General features: G+C 35.5%; 2 protein-coding genes across 5 annotated transcripts; both read right to left on the bottom strand.

Moving 5' to 3' along the window:
- Nucleotides 1-201: 201 nt before the first annotated feature.
- polr1f (RNA polymerase I subunit F) lies at nt 202-5,023 on the bottom strand. Its single transcript, XM_058753650.1, has 4 exons — nt 4,667-5,023; nt 3,248-3,389; nt 2,561-2,769; nt 202-730 (listed from the first exon to the last, which is right to left on the bottom strand). Exons 1-4 carry the CDS (start codon nt 4,963-4,965, stop codon nt 307-309), a joined length of 1,074 nt encoding a protein of 357 aa, XP_058609633.1. The 5' UTR covers nt 4,966-5,023; the 3' UTR covers nt 202-306.
- Nucleotides 5,024-6,184: 1,161 nt separating this feature from the next.
- LOC131526082 (transmembrane protein 196) lies at nt 6,185-15,262 on the bottom strand. 4 transcript variants are annotated; one of them, XM_058754188.1, is made up of 5 exons: nt 14,921-15,262; nt 14,625-14,840; nt 13,324-13,380; nt 7,687-7,956; nt 6,185-6,710 (listed from the first exon to the last, which is right to left on the bottom strand). In XM_058754188.1, exons 1-5 carry the CDS (start codon nt 15,029-15,031, stop codon nt 6,642-6,644), a joined length of 723 nt encoding a protein of 240 aa, XP_058610171.1. In that variant the 5' UTR covers nt 15,032-15,262; the 3' UTR covers nt 6,185-6,641. The 4 variants fall into 4 exon arrangements, with proteins under 4 accessions (XP_058610171.1, XP_058610172.1, XP_058610173.1 ...); XM_058754189.1 differs by having other exon boundaries at nt 7,702-7,956; XM_058754190.1 differs by having other exon boundaries at nt 14,643-14,840.
- Between the last annotated feature and the right edge of the window lie 1,050 nt (nt 15,263-16,312).

Genomic DNA, 16,312 nt, shown 5'->3' with positions numbered 1-16,312 from the left:
CCGTTATTTTACCTTAATCGTAAAATGTCCAAATGAGGGATGCTTATGGATTTCCCCCATTTTAACTTCATTAGATAACACTGTTTAATGAGGAGAATATGGGAAGTTTCAGGATTGTGTGTGTAACAGAAAAGAAAAGTCAAAGTGAAATGCATGCTGCCCTCTTCAGGTGGAAAAATACAAATGTGCAAATACTCCAAAGGAAAAAAACATTTATTATAATATTCTGTAAATATAAATCACACAAAGTATCTCAGTCACATTGGGCTCATCATTCGTAGTTCATGAAACAGCCTGTGAGTGAAATCATTTGCTCTTTTTCTTCTTTTTGGCGGCAGGTGCGTCCTGCAGGCCGTCGTCGCTCTCGGCCGCTCTCTTTCTGCTGGTTTTTTCGCTTACGTATCCGCTGGAGTCACTCGTCGAGAGCTCAGAGGGCAAGATCTCATCTGACTCCTGTCGTTTGTCTTTCTTCTTCTTCTTCTTCTGTTTGTGATGTCCGTTTGCGTTGGAGTCCATCTCTGTGTCGGCGGCGGTTTGGTGGTTTTCTGATGTTTGCTCCAGGCTGCTGTCGTTCAGAGACTCGTCCGCTGCAGACTCTTTCTCATGCTTGTCTTTCTTCTTTTTCTTCTTGGCTTTTGGGCTGTCAATTGTGTCTTCTGTGGATTCTGGTTCTGTAGTTGATTCTACCGTTGATTCCTTTTGTTCGGTTTGGGCCACAAGCTCTTGTACTCTGAAAATCAATAAATTATTATTAATAACAATACACTTATCTCTCAAAATGATACTATTACAATACTTGGGTGCCAAACTGATGTACTGCACTTTTTATTTATTTTTTTGCAATGTATTGCAATTTTTGCTTGCTTTTCTAATGCTGCATACAAGTTGTACATGATGTATAAGAGGAGTAATATTTATTATATTATATAATATTTAGTGAGTTTTATTTCAGGAGCAACAAGCATTAAAGTACTACAAAATGGTCATTTCAAAACACCGGACTTCATATAAAAAAAATCAGTGAAGTAAAGTTAAAAAATACTTTTAAATAAATAAATAAATAAATAAAGTGCTACACTAAGCTGCTCCTGCCAATAAGAAAACAAATTATATAAGATTTTTTTTTTTTTTTTACAAAAGCTGAAATTAAAGTTTTCATTTTGCCAGGAAAACCAAGTCAAAACGCCCACCACCAGAGCGCTAATTAAACATCACTTCTTCAGTCAATAATTCTTTCTAAACAAGGACTAAAATAAAATAATTTCATATGAATTATTATTGATTCTGGAATTACATTTTTTTTTTTTTTTAAATGTAATCCACACCACTCCAGTCCACATAAGTTAACATCTTTTGAAGTGAACAGCTGTGTGTTTGTAAAAAAAACAAATCCACCATTAAGAAGTTTTAAACTTCAAACCATTGCTTCTAGCTAAAACATGAGTCCATAATCCATAATAACACTTACTCCAGTGAAGTCCACCTCCTGCTGTCTCTCACATCAAAAAGCGAGCTGCTTTTGCTTGTAATCTGTGCAGATTTCTCTCCTTATTCAGACGAGATAACTTTTTCACTGGAAGAAGTGTTAAGGATTATGGACTCATATTTTAGCTGAAAGCAACTGTAAATTGTCTGAATGATGGATTTGTTTCTTACAAACACAGCTTTTCGCTTCTCAAGATGTTAATCAGAGATGCAAACAGGTAAGGGGGAAAAAGGTGAGAACATTTCTTTGAAGATAATTGCTTTACATGCTCTTTTGTAGTTACTTTAAGGTGTTTTTTTGTTTGTTTGTTTGTTTTTATTATTGCCTTATATGTCCAAAACCGTTTTTTTTTTCTCACACAAAAAACAAAACAAAAAAAAAAACATTTTGTTGCAACATTTTACAAAAATCTAGATATTTGAATATACTTGGTCAAAATCCCATGTTATAAAAGATGAAGTGCTATCTGCAGGCTATTTAAGACAATATTGGCTGATTAGACAGCAACGCAGACCTAAAATGAAAAATGTTTGCCCTCTCTCTTCACCGTTCCCACATCTCAGACCTCAAATACATCAAATATTACCATTTTAGACAGTTTCTGAAATAAATAGAAAGAAAATACTACACTAAACTTATTGAAACAACTGTTTTTTATTTACCCGTGTAAGATCACAAGTACCCTTGTAAGATCCCACCTCCCTCCCTCCCTCCCTCACAAAAACAGTTTCTCATTGGACGTAAGCAAATCTCACTGGGGACCTATTTTGATCTCAAAAAGGTGAGGAGTTTGCATCAATGGTTAACTGATGGACTGGAGTGGTGTGGATTATTGTGATGTTTTTATCAGCTGTTTGGACTCATTTTGACGGCACCCATTCACTGCAGAGCATCCATTGCTGAGCAAGTGTTGCAAAGCTACATTTCTCCAAATCTGATGCAGAAACAAACTCCTCTACATCTCGGACAACCTGAGGAAGAGTGCATTCACAGCAAATGCTCATTTATGCCTGAACTATCCCTTTAATAAAGCTGTTTCCAGGTAAAAATAAATAAAAAATATGTTCACCGTACCTGGACATCTCCAGCCGTCCTCGGATCAGCAGAACTCCTGCAGCATCGGCGTCCAGCTGGAAGACCTCAAACTCCAGGTTTTGTCCGACACTCAGTCCAGAGTCCCTCCACTGCTCTGAGCTCAGCAGACTGGGCTTCACCACCGACGCGTTAAAGCAGCCGTGAACCAGACAGCCCACGTGACCCACTCCCATTTTATTAATCACACCCTGAGCGACACACAAACACAACATTGAAGGAATAGTTCCCCCAAAAATTCAAATCAGCCCATGTTTTACTCACCCTCAAGGCACCCTAGATGTACAATATATGACTTTTTGCGCATATTTTTCTTACAAAAACGCATCAATTCGATACAGGTGGCCTTTATTCACCCCCCGGAGCCATGTGAGGCACGTTTTATTATGGATGCACGCGCTTTATTTGACTAATTTTGGACTGTTGAACAAAAACACCCACCTACTCCCATCCTAAAGCTTGGAAAAGCAAGGATAATTTTTAATATAACTCTGATTGTACTCGTCTGAAAGAAGAAAGTCATATACACCTAAGATGCCTTGAGGGTGAGTAAAACATGGGCTAATTTTCATTTTGGGGTGAACTAACCCTTTAAACACCATCAGCCAATTAACTCATAATCATGCACAGAACATGATCTCTAGCTCACGAAGATCTCGTCAGACGTACCACGAGCTTCGATCCTTTCTTTGGTTTGAAGACCACGAACGACGCCTCGATGTTGAGGTGAATGAATCCTTGATCGTCATAAATATCTCCGTGCTTTCCTACGACTTTAATGTTGTCATATGCCATAGGAACACCTTTCAGACTGCAAAACAAGAGCAGAGATGAACGAGTGGCTGTTAGATATTTGTTTCAGTTGTAATCTTTATTAATAATAATTGCCTTGCCTAAACAAATTTTTAAAATCACGTTTATTTACTAATTTGATTGTTTTTTAATTATAAAATATTGTAATAATAATTTTCACCAATCAATTTAGTGAATAAAAATGTGATTAAAATACATAAGAACTATATCAAAATAAAAGAGTAATCTAACATAATTGAAAATAAATAAATATTTTCCAAATAACACAGTGATGCAAATTGAAAAAAAAAAAATATGCTGATCTGAAAAAAAAAAAGAAAGAAAATTAAAGCTGTATACAAGCATCCAAACTGCACAGAATTATAAACAAACTTTTTTAATGATATAATTATGTTTTTACTCCCATTTGTTGTTGAAATGTAAACATTTAAACAGTGAGTGTAATAAAACATGACAGATTTATTTAAAAATAAATAAATAATGAAGTTATTTCAGAATCAAGGGGATGTAAACTTTTGACTTCAACTGTATATTTAGCAAAATTCTCATTTCTAAAGCAAAAAATGACTATTATTTCCAACCATCAATTAAAACTTTCCATCACGTATAGCAAGAGATAGATAATTGTTTACTAGTTTTGTAATCTGCATGTTATAATCTGCTCATTTCTACACAAACTACATGCAAGTCATAATCAAACTAGTGCACTAGTTTTATTCTGTCTTTATAAGTTGACTGTCCTAGATTCAACTGACTTTAATGAGCAGTAAAAGTATGACAATCTTGCAAAGACAGAAAAAAGGGGGCCAAAAGTGTACCTTTTGGGGTACAACTACTTGTCATTGGAGCAGTACCCTTAAAAGGACATATTTGTACCTTTTTTACCCCTATTAGTAACATATGGGAACGTATTACTTCTCTAAGGTACTAATATGTACCTAATAGGGGTTAAAAAAAAAAAAAAAGGTACACATGTGTCCTTTCAAGGGTAACGTATTGCTCCAATAACAAGTTGTAGTACCCCAAAAGGTACACTTTTGGCCCCTTTTTTTTCTGTGTGAAGAGTACCATGGTATTACCGTACTTCTATATCAAATAGAAGCAGTGACACAATGACAAGTTTACAAAAAGCACTATAATAGCCAATGGTTTTATGGACTGTATCATAATACTGAAAGACAAGCACTTCTACACAAGTATCATATAGTTTGTAGCAAAATTCCGCGACGTTACCATCATTTACCGTGGTATTTTCTCTGCAGCCAGTGGTTTTACCTGCTGGAGTATTTGAGCAGCTCGGCGTTGAGTTCCTCCTGTATACCGGTGCGTTTCTTCCGCAGGTACAGCGGCGGCAGCGCGATGTGTCTACGGTGCGTGTCCAGCACGAGACACGAGTACCGCGCGCTCAGCAGCTTCACCGCGTCCGCGAACGACGGGATGAGACACGGTACCGGCGCGGAGACTCCGCCGGTTCTGGCCGCGACATCTCCACCCGATATCTGTGCTATCGTCGACACATCCGCGGGGTTTGAGACGGGTTTCGGAGCTCCGTCCTCCTGCGTCCAGTTCGCCATGCCGTACACATGAGGAGGAGCACGTGGTGCGTTCGCATGCTAAAAGTGCGGATTGACGCGCGACCACTGGCGGAGAGGAGGGGAACTACAGATAGAAAAATAAAATAAAATAACATTTTTAACATAAAATGTATTTATGTTGTTTTGGTTAATAGTAAGGAACTATTTAAAAGTTAGAAATAATTACCTTACTTAATTATAATTATAATGAACTAAAATAAAAATAACAATTATAATTATAAAAAATTCCAAATAATTAATACAATATAATATAATACAATAAAATTAATCTCTTGTGATTTTGTTTAGATTTTTTCTGTTGTTTTTGTAAATAGTAGGGGACTATTTAAAAGTAAAAAAATTAAATAAATTAACTTTATTAATTATAATTAACTAAAACATAAAAAATATAAATTATAAATATGTTAACATAATATTGTTTATGTTGTTTTGATAAATAGCAAGGAACTATTTAAAAGTTAATAATTAACTTTATTAATTATAATTATAATTAACTAAAATAAAATAAGAATTATAATTAAATATAAATTATAAATAATTAATCAGAAAAATAAAACAATAAAATACAATTAGTCTCTTGTGATTTTGTTTGATTTTTTCTGTTGTTTTTGTAAATAGTATGAGACTATTTAAAAGTAAAAACTAATTAACTTTGTTAATTATAATTATAATTAACTAAAATGTAAAAAAAAAAATATTCAATATACATTATAAATGACTAATTTAATAAATAAATAAAACGTGATTTTGCTCGAGTTATTTCAGCTGTTTTTGATATAAGCATATCAAAATTATTTACATTATTTACATTAATAGTAAGGAATTATTTAAAAGTAAAATATAGGATAAATAAAATTAAATATAATTTACAATTAGTGAGAAATAATCAAAAAGAAAAATTAAAAAAGAAAACAAAGAAAGGACTTAAATATTAAATTAAACAAGAAAATGTTTTATTTATTAATGGAATAAATGAAAAATGGATTAAAGGTACAATGACTGAAATAAAATAATGAGACACTTCTAAAAATCTTTTGTAGAGTTAGTCTAGTATGTATATTAAAGATGTAGGCTATATTAAAACAAAACTCTTTGGTGTGTGAATTAGAAGTGTTACTGTGTGTTAATGGCTTAATCATCAGTCATAATCCCACAAATTACATTTGACATCTTTATTTCATTTTCATATGAAGCCTCTATATAAAAATACTGTAAATTAATAAATATTTTACAGGCATTTTACAGTGTGCATTTATACGATCAGGATAAAAGCATTCAGTATACCATACAATATCAGGATTACAATTTCAGATTCAACATTCCCTTTATCTAGATACAGGGAGAGAGAAAGAGATACAGAAAGAGAGAGAAGATCGTTTGCATGCTTTTTCTTACTCAAATGTCTGTTTTCTCTATGCTGGTCATCAAGGTCATCAGCTCTGACCTCTCCTGAGGTCATCAGGTAACTGGACACTGATTGGCTGTCTGTCTGCTCAATACTGTTATCTGACGCTCTGTCTAAAGGATGTCCTGTGAACACCATCTGTGCTTCTACTGTCAACTCGACTCAGCCAATCAGAGTAAAGAACTGTCAGTCTGACTGAGCCAATCAGGTGGAAGAACTGTGCTGTTAAGAGCGAGTGGGCAGCGAGCTGTCACGGCGAAACATTCCGTCCGTTGTAGGAGATTTGAGAGATGCCATTGCTGGTGTTATCCAAAACCTCCTGTAAACAGACAAACACACGGCCGAGTTTGTGAGGAGGTTTTGCTACGAGATGCACATTCAAACAGACAGACAGAACAGACAGAGGGAAAACCTCCACTTTTAGCTACTGTTTGAGTGAGATGAGTTTGTTTCATCATCAGATTTGGAGAAATGTAGCATTGCATCACTTTCCATCCAGAGTGGATGCTCTGCAGTGAATGGGTGTCGTCAGAATGAGAGTCCAAACAGCTGATAAAAACATCACAATAATCCACACCACTCCAGTCCATCAGTTAACATCTTGAGAAGACAAAAGCTGCATGTTTGTAAGAAATAAATTCATCATGAAGATATTTTAAACTTCAAACCATTGCTTCCTGCTAAATTACGAGTCCATAATCCATAATTAACTCTTCATCCAGTGAAAAAGTGGTCTGGTCTGAATCAGGAGAGAAATCTGCACAGATCAAGCACTGTTTACAAGCCAAAACAGCTCTAAACAAATACGTTTTGTGGATTTTGATTTGAGAGACAACAGGAGATGGACCTTTTCCACACATTATTATGGATTATGGAATCGCCAGGTTTGATGTTAAAAATGTCTTAATGATAGATTTGTTTCTTACAAACACACAGCTTTTGGCTTCACAAGATGTTAACTGATGGACTGGAGTGGTGTGGATTATTGTGATGTTTTTATCAGCTGTTTGGAATCTCATTCTGACGGCACCCATTCACTGCAGAGCATCCATTGCTGAGACACTGATGCAATGCTGCATTTCTCCAAATCTGATGAAGAAACAAACTCATCTACATTAACCTTCAACTCTAATATATCAACAAAACGAAACAAGAAGTTTGAATCTGGCTTTATTCAATGTTCATATTTTTGTTCTGGAAATTTCTGTATTAAGAATGAAAACTGAGTCAGCTTTAATGTAATGTTGACTGCAGTGTATGAGATACATTGGCACACACAGAGCACACAAACATACCAGCTCCTGGCATACCTTCTCTGCCATTTCGTGCGAGTGATGGAGTGAATGTTCTCTCTCCAGAAACATGCGCTGCTGTTCGCTGCTGGCCAGTCTGCAGGTCAGCCATGTGGACAGCGTGCAGCTGCTGATGCCCAGACATGCTAGAGACATGACGGCTAAATGAAGAGAGCGCATGGCATCGGGACGCTTGACCAGCGCACGGACAAACTGGAAGTTCAGGATTCCACTGATTAACCCACAAATGCAGCAGGAGGAAAATAATATCATCTGAGAGAGAAAAACATACATAATTGTTAGTTGTTTGTGTATGCATATTGCGTGCATACAACATTCAAATAATAATGCATATTGAATGCATATATCATCAAAATAATAACATTGCATGTATATAATATCAAAATAATGCATATTGCATGCAAACATCATTAAAATAATAATGCATATTGTATGCATACATCATTAAACTAATAATGCATATTGCATCAATACAATATCAAAATGATCTTGCATATTGCACACATACAGTAAAATAACGCATATTGCATGCATACAATATTAAAAGATTAATGCATAAAACATGCATTCATCATTAAAATAATGCATACGTAATTACACTATTACAAATGCTTTAATAGTTTAATTATTTATGGTGGACTAAAATCAGTAAGTAAAATATAATCAGAAAGTAAAAATCAGACAGTAAAATATCAGTTAAATGATCAAAGTGGTGTTTGCCTATGTAAAAGTAACAACCAAAGTGCTAGGGGGGTTGCTATGCATTTGCTAAGGTGTTCTGATTGGTTTCCATGCTCATAAAGGTCACAGTATATTAATCGGGAAGCATACAGCACAGCAGAAATACTGTATACGGAGGATGAAGATGAAACCATTGTTTACTGGGAGAATGGATTGTGCTGCTCTGTGATTTTATAATCGGTCAGACCACGTCCAGACGGTGACATTATCTGCCTGCAGAAAACTGCCACCTCAACACTTCAGGACAGATCTGACCTCAAATTACTCAAGAGACTTCTGACTCCACAGCACTGTCGCACATTATCACGTTATTCTGATTCCTGGAAGGCACACCCCTTTTTAGTGCGCTATAACTATAGCTACTGTCACTGCTCGGTATTGTGCACTGCAGATATTGTTGGCTCCTATGATAAACTGCTTACACTAACAAGCGTGTGCAAATTACTAAAATGTAAATGTACTGTTGGTAGACACTATGATCATACTACCATACCACTTGATTTTTGCAGCATATACGGTGCACTAGGAAGGTCTATAATAAAGCATGTGCATTTCCATTCATATCAAAGGTCATTCTGCTCATCATTTATAATGATTACATTGTAAATATCCATTATTTGTGACTTCTTATTGTAAGGCACTACAGGTGAATAGGGTAAAATTTTAACTAATAATGTAAATATAAACATAAACCCAACTGAAGACAATTTTTTGCATTACAAAAAAATAATAAAATATGCTAATGAGGCATTATATGATTAAATATGCACTAATTTGCATACATTTCCAGACCAGAAATCTGAGCAATGGATTTGTTGCTGTGTTCTTTGGGGCAGCAAGCACGATGACATACGTCTTCTACTGTAATTTCCACATGAACATTAGATAAAGCCAGATTAAAAATTCTTGTTTCATTTTGTTGACATATTAGAGTTAGTGGTTTTTACTGAAGGGATTTTGGATATCTCCTTTTATCACTCTGTAAATGAGAAAATACTGTCAACAGGTAGAAAAATATACATTTTAACCATATTTTTAGGAATATAATTTTACAAAAAAGCTATGTAAATGATATATGAACAAATCCCTCAGTAAAAACCTTCAGAATATATATAGGAATAAAACTCTAAATATTGGTGTATGTAAGTTCAACTGAAGTACAGATGAAAACTCATTTGGAGAAACCAGCTTTGAAGATATGCATTGCAAATAGATAAAGTGCAGTAATAAATGCAGGTGAATGATGTATGAACAAACCCCTCAGTAAAAACCTTCAGAATAAAGATAGGAATAAAACTGTAAGTTTTAGTGTATGTAAGTGTTACTGAAGTAGAGATGAAAACTCATTTTAAGAAACCGACTATACATATATGCACTGTAACCAAAATAGATGAGGTGCAAAATGTTTTCTTTCCATTAGTCTGAAAGAAGACATGTTCTGGAAGCAAAATAGCACAAAATAACAATGGTTTTGCATGTAGGGTCTTGGCTTCAATCACAAAATTAGATTAAAATGAAAAATTGAAATGCATATAACCTCATTTATTTTTGAAAAATTTCTTGCATAATGTTTCACATTCAAATTTAAATTATAGAAGAGAATAAGCATATTCATTCCACCATTCTGTCATTTTCTTAAATTACTGCATTATCAATTCTGCTCAAACGGCATACCATCTCTCATATTATTTTACTGTAAAAAAAAACAAAAAAAACAATAGTATGCAGAACGTACTCAGCATACTATTAAGCTAGTATTCCATTCATAGAGCAGCCCATATCACGTTACACACTGAAAAAAAACAGCCAAAGCACACTTTTTACAGTATGTTCGCTGTTTAAGTATCTAAACCCTTCTGAGATAAGACTGTCCACTGGGACTAAAAGTCAATATGATTTACAGATAAAATGCTTAAGTGTTCTTGAGTAGTTCCTGACGTTACTGTCAGGAATTCAGAACCATTACAGGCTGACGGGGAGGGTTTCTTTTAGCCGTACAATAACATTACAGGCAGAGCATGGGCCGTGAAACAAAATCAATCAGCAGCAGAGAGCGAGAGATAAAACGAGAAACGGTAAAGCATGTTTGAGGACAAAGCTGAAAGCTTGTATACAAGAAACCAAAGGTAAACAAGTAATGATATGAAAAGAGACAAGTGGAGAGTAGGATGGGAGAGACGTGAAACCTCTCAGACTAGCGTTTCACTTCGGTATGGATTTGTGATTAACACTCTCCGCTGGGGCGGCTCACTCCACTCAGAGGTGGCTAATTGAATCTCGTCTCTCCAGTCAAGTATCCTGGGATATTTACACACACGCACACACACTCACTGCGAGCTGGAGCTACTCTCAGATGTCCACATTCGTCATAAAGAACATGTGTGATAAAGATGCATTATCTAATTAAATATGCACTCATTTGTATAAATTTACAGAACAGAAATCTAAACATGTAAACCAGGTTCAAAATTCTTGTTTAAAGGTGCCACAGAATGGAAAACTGTATTTACCTTGGCATGGTTGAATAATAAGAGTTCTGTACATGGAAATGGCATACCGTGAGCCTCAAACACCATTGTTTCCTCCTTCTTATGTAAATCTCGTGAATAAAAAGACCACTGAAAAATAGGCGAATCAGAACATAACCCCGACTGTGATGTAACAGTCGGGGACACTAATAGTTACGCCCCCAACATTTGCATATACCCGCCCATGTTCTAGGCCAGCCGCCAGCCGAACCATCAGAACTTCTGCAGGTAACGTTATTGTTTAGAAACAAGCGAGGACAACAGCGAAAATGGCAGATCAGGGAAATAAATGTTATGTTCCAGGCTGTGCAGGGGATGTGAAGTGCAGGGATGGGTTGGTGTCTGTATTCAGAAAGGCACGGAAAGCAAATAACGCGTTCTAATAAAATAATGCGAGCCACTAAAGGGACATGGTTAGCTCCTTGCTAGCGGTAGCCGGTTACACTGCAGTACATAAGATTTCACTTACCACATAAACAGAGTAAGGAGAGATGACTGAGGATGATGGCGAATGATTTACAGATCCTGAGTACCACTGACAAGCATCTGATCTTGTAAAATGTGTGGTAAGTTCTGCCGCTCCATAGTATAAACAGAGTTCGTGTGATCGCGAATCTTGAAAGTGAAAGTGAAAGTAAAAAGCGATCGTGCATTTGAAAGCAGTTTCAGTGCCCCGCATATTAATAGTAGCTCCCTGATGCCCACATTTTATTTACAGTATAATTACCTGATGATATAACTGCGAGAAAGTATTGAAATATATATTTTCCCTGTGTTTCCTTCCTGTAAGCAACTGAAATAAGCCGCACTGTGAAACAGCCAATCAGAGCAGAGCTCAACATTATTATTCATGACCCTTCCAAATAAGCCAATAACAGACCGTTTCATTCTAGGGAGAAATCCTAGGGTTGTAAATGCACATGTAAAACCGTTTCTGGAGATTTTTTGCCCTTACCTAAGCCACATACCTTCTATGTAGATATCACAGAACAATTCAAAATATTGTATCAATGCATTCTATGGCACCTTTAATTTTGTTGATATATTAAAGTTTTAAGGTTTTTACTGAGGGGATTTCGGATATGTCTTTTTATCACACCATAAATCAAAACAGTTTTGCCACATTTTACATCACAAAATTGGATTAAGATTTTTTTTTAAAAATGCTAAATGTAATATGTAATTGAAATTTACAGATGCAATGTAGACAATGTGCATGAAAATAAACACTTAAATTATAATTTTGGATGTTCTCTTTTCACTAGTCTGAAATAATACATGGTAAGAAAGTAAAATAGCCCAAAATCTCAAAATTGACAAGTGCATGAAAAACCCAATGGTTTTGCCTGTACTGTCTTGCATTAAAATCACAAAATTAGATTAAAATTAAAATGCAAAATAACCGTATTCATTTTCAAGATAACAACCTGACATATTTTCACTGAATTAAACATGCAATGTATTGAGGTCATGACAGAAAATGTAGCATACTACTGTTTGAAACATTTGTTGCATATTGTTTAACATGAAATTTGAAATAAAAAATTAATGTTGTTGGCATATTCAGTTTTTTTTTTTTTTTTTTTGCATAGGGGATATCCCTTTTATCGTTGCATAAATAAACACTTTAAAATAGTTTTAAAATAATAAATATACAAATAAATACAGTAGTTTATAATGGGAAAAATAAAAATAGTTTATACTGGTAACAGAGTATATTTTACAAAAATAGTCTCATATGGCCACCAAAATTTCTAAATTAGAATAGCATTTTAAAGTGAGTTTTTACATTCTACATTATAAACAACACAAACAAATCATGAATATGTGTGGTGAGATGTGTAAGTACACTAAAGAGTATGTTTTAGATCTTAAACTACAGTTAAAGATCTTCTATTTCTGTTCTACATTTTTAAAATGTTTTAATTTGAACCAAAAACCTGTTTAACTTCCATTTAGAACTTTTTATTAGGAAAAAAAAACATCTATGTTATCAAGCTTTACAGAACTCAGAAACCTGAGAAAACTGATCTGAAGAACCTTTAAAAAATAATGAAACATCAAGAGAATAACATACAGTATGTGTAGGAGACTACAATCTTATCTCTATTGGCCGTGAACAACGTTTAACATCCATGCAACCTTTTTAATGCACAAAAGTTTCTTTATAGTGAACCAAAAATGGTTCTTTTATGGTATTGATGCAAACAAAACCCCTTATGGAACCATTTTACTACAGTACGGTGTGTGCTCTACAGTAGAGTAAGTATACAGTACAGTAGTAGAACAGTGAAGTATGTGTACTTGCACAGCAGAATGTGTGTATGAGAATACTGAAGTGCATACTCACAATCAGTCCTGTCCTTTTCCGTGCACACAGCATGCCACACAGTCCACAGATAAGAAACTATGAGACAGAAAACAGCATGTTTGAGCATCTTACCAGAAATGAACTGAATTAAAAACATGCTGAAAATGGGAGAAATGGGACCCAATCATACTGAATTCAGATTACAATAGAGTCACACCTTACATGAACTGAACTGGACATGAACACACGCAAATGAGGTTAAGTTATACGAGTTAATGAAGGAAAGATCTCACATACACTCTGAAAATGCGACAACTTCACAAAATATCTGTGAAAACACCAAAGTTATTCAAAGTTTATGTCCATTCTGCTCTGTCATATTTCCTTTACAAAAAAATACTGTACTGTACCATAGTACAATATGAGTTACATCACTGTACATTCATACTGTACAGACCATGATATAAAAATGAATTTTATGGTATTGTCATGGTACATTAAGGTACTTAATGCCATGGTATTAAAATTGTGAAAAAGAAGTGTACTTAATTGTATTGAATGTGCACTTGCAGTTCAAATCTTAAAAGTATATTTTTAAACAACTTGCAGATTATATAATATCAATGAAATAAAATTGACACTTTCATGACTATGTTTCTTAACACACTTAAGTACACTTTCATATGAAGTGCACTTTGTAATGTCAAATTAAAATTTTAAAATACATTTTAAATCATTATGGCTTTAAAGAAGCACACTTATTTACTAACATTCCAAAGCATATGTGAAGTGCTTGATTATAATTGAAGTTCAATGTGTTATTTGATATTACATTTACAGTTATTATATGTCAAATGTACTGAATTGCAATATTCGCCAGTACAAACCACATTTCAAAGACAATTTAATTATGAAATTACATATAAAAACATTTAAGCGGGTCAAAAATGCATTTAATGTAAATTTAAACTATAATACTATAATGCAAATAACATGCAATTAAGTATCCGAAAACATTACATTAATTTCTCACATAAGTACTCATTTTAAAAGTATGCTAAAGTATGCTGTACTTGTTTTTGTATGCACCCCCAAAACGTTCCCAATTGGTAACGTTCCCAATCTGGTTACAAAAAGAACCTACAGACAACGTTCCCCGAACAACCTTCCCAGAACGTTCTGAGAATCAAAAATTGCCAGGTGGGTAGTACATTTTAATACAAATACAAAACATGCACACACACACACACAAAAACTGCACAAACTTTCAGTGCTTGAGAGTTTTGATAGATTTCTGATCAGTTGTTTATGCTGAAGAAGACTAGAAAAGTGAGACGTACACACACTCCGCTCCATACCGGAGAAGCGTCGCCCTGCTGGGTCTTGTGCTCCGCTTTCGCCCGGCAGATGCCCACCGCGCCCAGGGCGATGCTGGACACCCCGAGCCCTATCTCCAGCACCGACAGAACCAACAAACTCCAGATGATCTTCCGGCTGGAGCACATCTTCGCTCGGGCATCCTTCCTGACCGGTGCGCAAAACGCTTCACTCCATGTCTTCACAGATAAACCAAACGCATAAGATCCAGGAAAGTGTGCAGACGAACATCAACTTACGTGATTTCTCCAAAACACACCAGTAGTTCATGAGTCAGTGCGCAAAGGTGCTCTCCATGATGCGTAACCACCAGCAGTTTAACTTTACCCTCCTCCTTACTCTGTTTACCATGCTTCTGCTCCTGCCCCATGCGATTTCCCTCAGTCTGACAGAGGAAAAGCTCCGCCCACTGTCACCAACGAATTTCTTTACAGTGCGGCAGCAGAATGGCTCTAAAATAGTTTTGTAATCGTTATTTGATCATATACTTGACGTAATTGCTTAGAACGGTAATTGTTACAAATGTTCCAGATCTAATCTGGCGGGAAGAGTTGAGATTCTGTCAAACAGCGGAGCAGGTGTCCTGACGCGGTTATGCGCAATGGTGAGTAAAAGCGCTGATTGTGGTAAATGCGCCCCGGTCAGTTTATTGCATAAAACCAGTGAGTTGGACACCTAACGGCACATGTCAGCACAGCGCATTAAGACACTCAGTCACATTTTATTAGAATGGTTTAGAGTGGACCGAATCCATAATAGCGCGCATAAAAGTCCTTTATATAGGATGCTGAAACAAAAAGCATGCTTTTTGTAGCATTTGGATACTCTGTGATTATATTTGTGGAATTTCCCACGCACGCGCAATTGATTTCTAAATACATTTAGAGTGACACATGCAGAGAAAAAAAACATGACCATCCAGCAATCTCTTTGTAAAAGCTGATGGAAACTGCTGTAGAGCTGAGCATTACAGTGCATTTCCAAGAGCAATAATGAACATTGTAGAGCATTTTGGTATCTCAGATCAAACTCACAGTAAATGTTTGTTTATTTGCATTAAAACATCATTTCCTCACTGGCTGGCCAGAAAAGGAAATTGCTTTTCTGGGGAATAATAATAATTTAATTTATCCAGCTACATGGCCTCTCTAAATAATTCATAACTAGGTTTCATATGGAGAACTTTGGAAGAATATTAAACAAAGCATTGAAAACACTGTGCAATTGCTCTGTGAAAGTCTATATTGAACTGTAGCACTTCACACACTCCGTACAGGATGAAAAAACATCACATGAACCCAAGCACAGTTCTTTATGTGGTAAAGGTAGAAGCCTATCCTCACTGCAGTGTGCTGGATGTGCGTGCGACATTTGTGTTTTCAGTGTGTCTGCAGCAAATCACAGACAGTTCATTCCTGAACCCAAAACAGCAACTTTCTGCAGAAGGATGTTTGCGTTACTGTAACAACAGAAAGTCTAAAACAAACAGTGCAGAATATTATTTTGCAGTTACACTGCAGGTATAGGCCTATTTGAGGTGTGCTTTGCTTGTATCCGTTTATATTGCGTTTGAATCGGTATTCTTCAGTCAACAGAAAACACAATACCAGTCACACAGTAGAAAGCTTTGCCCATCTCGCATTGATTTCCA

This window comes from Onychostoma macrolepis, chromosome 19 (assembly GCF_012432095.1).
Source record: "Onychostoma macrolepis isolate SWU-2019 chromosome 19, ASM1243209v1, whole genome shotgun sequence".
Taxonomy (NCBI): Eukaryota; Metazoa; Chordata; class Actinopteri; order Cypriniformes; family Cyprinidae; genus Onychostoma; species Onychostoma macrolepis.
This window is presented reverse-complemented; position numbering and strand designations above follow the sequence as displayed.